General features: G+C 47.8%; 1 protein-coding gene across 1 annotated transcript; it reads left to right on the plus strand.

Moving 5' to 3' along the window:
• The first annotated feature begins 564 nt into the window (after nucleotides 1–564).
• On the plus strand, nucleotides 565–1,738 carry Paqr8 (progestin and adipoQ receptor family member 8). Its single transcript, XM_051152954.1, has one exon. The coding sequence runs from the start codon at nucleotides 604–606 to the stop codon at nucleotides 1,666–1,668; it is 1,065 nt and encodes a 354-aa protein (XP_051008911.1). The 5' UTR covers nucleotides 565–603; the 3' UTR covers nucleotides 1,669–1,738.
• The last annotated feature ends 1,325 nt before the right edge of the window (nucleotides 1,739–3,063 follow it).

Below are 3,063 nucleotides of genomic sequence, written 5' to 3' on the forward strand. Positions count from 1 at the left end.
CACTGACAAATAATCTGCCTTTACTTTGAGTTTCAGCCCATTGCTTGTCTTAGATTTTAAAGTTTCCAGTAAAATTGATGAAATAGTTTAAGATTAGGTGGGTGCTAAAGAAATAGACACCTTATTTATTTATTTATTTATTTATTTATTTATTTATTAAATTATTTTGGCTCTTTGTATTTAATAATCCAAGGATATCTGATGGTTATATTTTAGTAATATGTTGATCTTTAAAAGTACCTTTACTTTCTAGGTATCATTTCATCTTGTTTATCACTAAGTCATGCTAGGCAAACACGTTATAGCAGCCATTAAGCAAGAGATGCCTCTTGTATAGTCACACTGTAGAGAATTGTAATCAAGGAGTAGGAATGCTGCCGCGGTGAGAGGATGCTTTAGCTCCACAGTACAGATAAAGAAAACAAGGTCCAGAGAATCCATCTGGACCTCCTTGCTTTCCCTGCTATCTGAGCAGGCCGTGCTCCATCGCGGAAAGATACAGTTCCTTCCTTGGCCACCTTAGCTGTATTTGTCTCTCAGTTTTCCTCGCTTTCCTTCAGGTTGTCCTGCTGAGCCCTGCGGAGCCCGGGAGCCACCACTGCCATGACGACTGCCATCCTGGAGCGCCTGAGCACCCTGTCTGTGAGCGGGCAGCAGCTGCGCCGGCTGCCTAAGATTTTGGAGGAGGGACTGCCCAAGATGCCTTGCACTGTCCCAGAAACGGACGTACCCCAGCTCTTTCGGGAGCCTTACATCCACGCAGGCTACCGCCCGACAGGGCACGAGTGGCGCTACTACTTCTTCAGCCTCTTTCAGAAGCACAATGAGGTGGTCAACGTCTGGACCCACTTGCTGGCCGCCTTAGCGGTCCTTTTGCGATTCTGGGCCTTTGCGGAGGCAGGGGCATTGCAGTGGGCCTCTCCCCACACCCTACCCCTGCTCCTCTTTATCCTGTCCTCAATCACTTACCTCACCTGCAGCCTCTTGGCCCACCTGTTGCAGTCCAAGTCAGAGCTGTCCCACTACACTTTTTACTTTGTGGACTACGTCGGGGTCAGCGTCTACCAGTATGGCAGTGCATTGGCTCACTTTTTCTACAGCTCCGACCAGGCCTGGTATGAGCGGTTCTGGCTTTTCTTCCTGCCAGCGGCTGCCTTCTGTGGCTGGCTATCCTGTGCTGGCTGTTGCTATGCCAAGTATCGCTATCGAAGACCTTATCCAGTTATGCGGAAGATCTGTCAAGTGGTACCAGCAGGGCTGGCCTTCGTCCTAGACATCAGCCCGGTGGCGCATCGGGTAGCTCTCTGTCACCTGGCAGGTTGCCAGGAGCAGGCAGCCTGGTACCACACCCTCCAAATCCTCTTCTTCCTTGTTAGCGCTTACTTCTTCTCCTGCCCTGTGCCAGAGAAGTACTTCCCCGGTTCCTGTGACATCGTGGGCCACGGACATCAAATCTTCCATGCCTTCCTCTCCGTCTGCACGCTCTCTCAGCTGGAGGCCGTTCTTCTGGACTACCAGGGACGCCATGAGATCTTCCTGCAGCGCCATGGGCCCCTGTCCGTCTACACCGCCTGCCTCTCCTTTTTCTTTTTAGCTGCATGCAGTGCGGCCACTGCCTCTCTCCTGAGGCACAAAGTCAAGGCTAGATTGATTAAGAAGGATTCCTGAGCTCTGCAGACAAGGAAAGGTGTAAGGTGGGCTATTGTGATGTAGGGGGGGGGGGACTTGACACAATAATAGACGTTTTTACTTTCTTATTTTTTAGGGCTTGATTTTTTTTTTTTTTTTAATTAACATGTATTACAGGCAGGGGATGCAACTCGGTTGGTAGAGAGTGCTCGTATAGCACGCAGGAAGCCCAGGGCCTGATCCCCCGTGCCACACAAATCAGGATAGCAGCACTCAAGGAGGCAGAGGCAGGAGGATCTAGGTCATCCTCCCATGCATAGTGAGTTCAAGGCTAGCCTTTAATACATAATACCTTATCTTTAAAAATAAAAAAGATTACTACTTATTTTCAAGAACATGGTATGACTGTAGAACTTCAAGCGCAAGGCAACTGAGAGATTTTAAAAGGAACATTTATTTTCTGTCTGGGCTATAGTCTTGCACAGGAAGAGATCTTGGCTAAGGATTCATGATATCCCAAACTAAAGAGAACTGTCTTTACCCAGAAACACTTAGCAGAATTCTAGCTTCCAAAGCTGAGTCCCAAAACTGGACAGATAATCAAATCAGACTGCCAAGTAATCCTGGCTGTTCCTCACGCTTACGGAAGAGCCGCCGCCACCACCCCCTTGCTGGTCTTGGTAACCGAGTACATTGACCCATGGACTCTGTCTTCTTATTAGGATCTCAGATTGTCAGAATACTCAAGAAGATTCATGGAAATTCTTAGACAAAATGGACTTTTCAATTTCTCTGATTTCTGGTCTCATCCACTGCGGCTCTGGCCCTTTTCCTCAGAACAAGCAACTAGCTGGCTAATTTGCCTGAAGTACCCATCCCACCCCTAGTCTGCATGGTAATATAAAGGATTCCAAAGCTCTTACACTTTCGGGAAATGCTTGGAGCCATATGAACATTCAGGAAGCTGGTTCTTTCTCGTGTAACACAGAAACATTAAAAATAAATAAATAAATAAAGCAACAGTGCCAAGTGCTGCCATAGGGGGACCCAGGCAACAAACATGGATGCCCTTGCCTGTTGTTGCCCGTGGGGTCCTTTTGGTTCATATCTCTGGACCACAGTATTAACTGCAAGCTATTCAGGGTTGCCTTGCAGGCCAGGAAATTATCTGAAGGCTTGAACAGACTCCTTAAAAGCATGGCTGAGGAATCTGATTATTTCAAAAGGCTCCTCAGATCCATGGTTCAAATATCCATCGGATGCTGTCCTATGAAGGACCGGCACAGCTACTCCAATGCAGGGTCTTCAAACAGGCACCTCCGCCTCCGATTGGAGAAGAAATGGTAAAACAGGTCCTAGGACAGGGAAATGTGTGGTCGCTGTCATTGGCCCCTGAAGGTCCTTTGATTAAGAATGAGGAACCGGATGGCCAGA

This window comes from Acomys russatus, chromosome 11 (assembly GCF_903995435.1).
Source record: "Acomys russatus chromosome 11, mAcoRus1.1, whole genome shotgun sequence".
In the NCBI taxonomy this organism is placed as follows: Eukaryota; Metazoa; Chordata; class Mammalia; order Rodentia; family Muridae; genus Acomys; species Acomys russatus.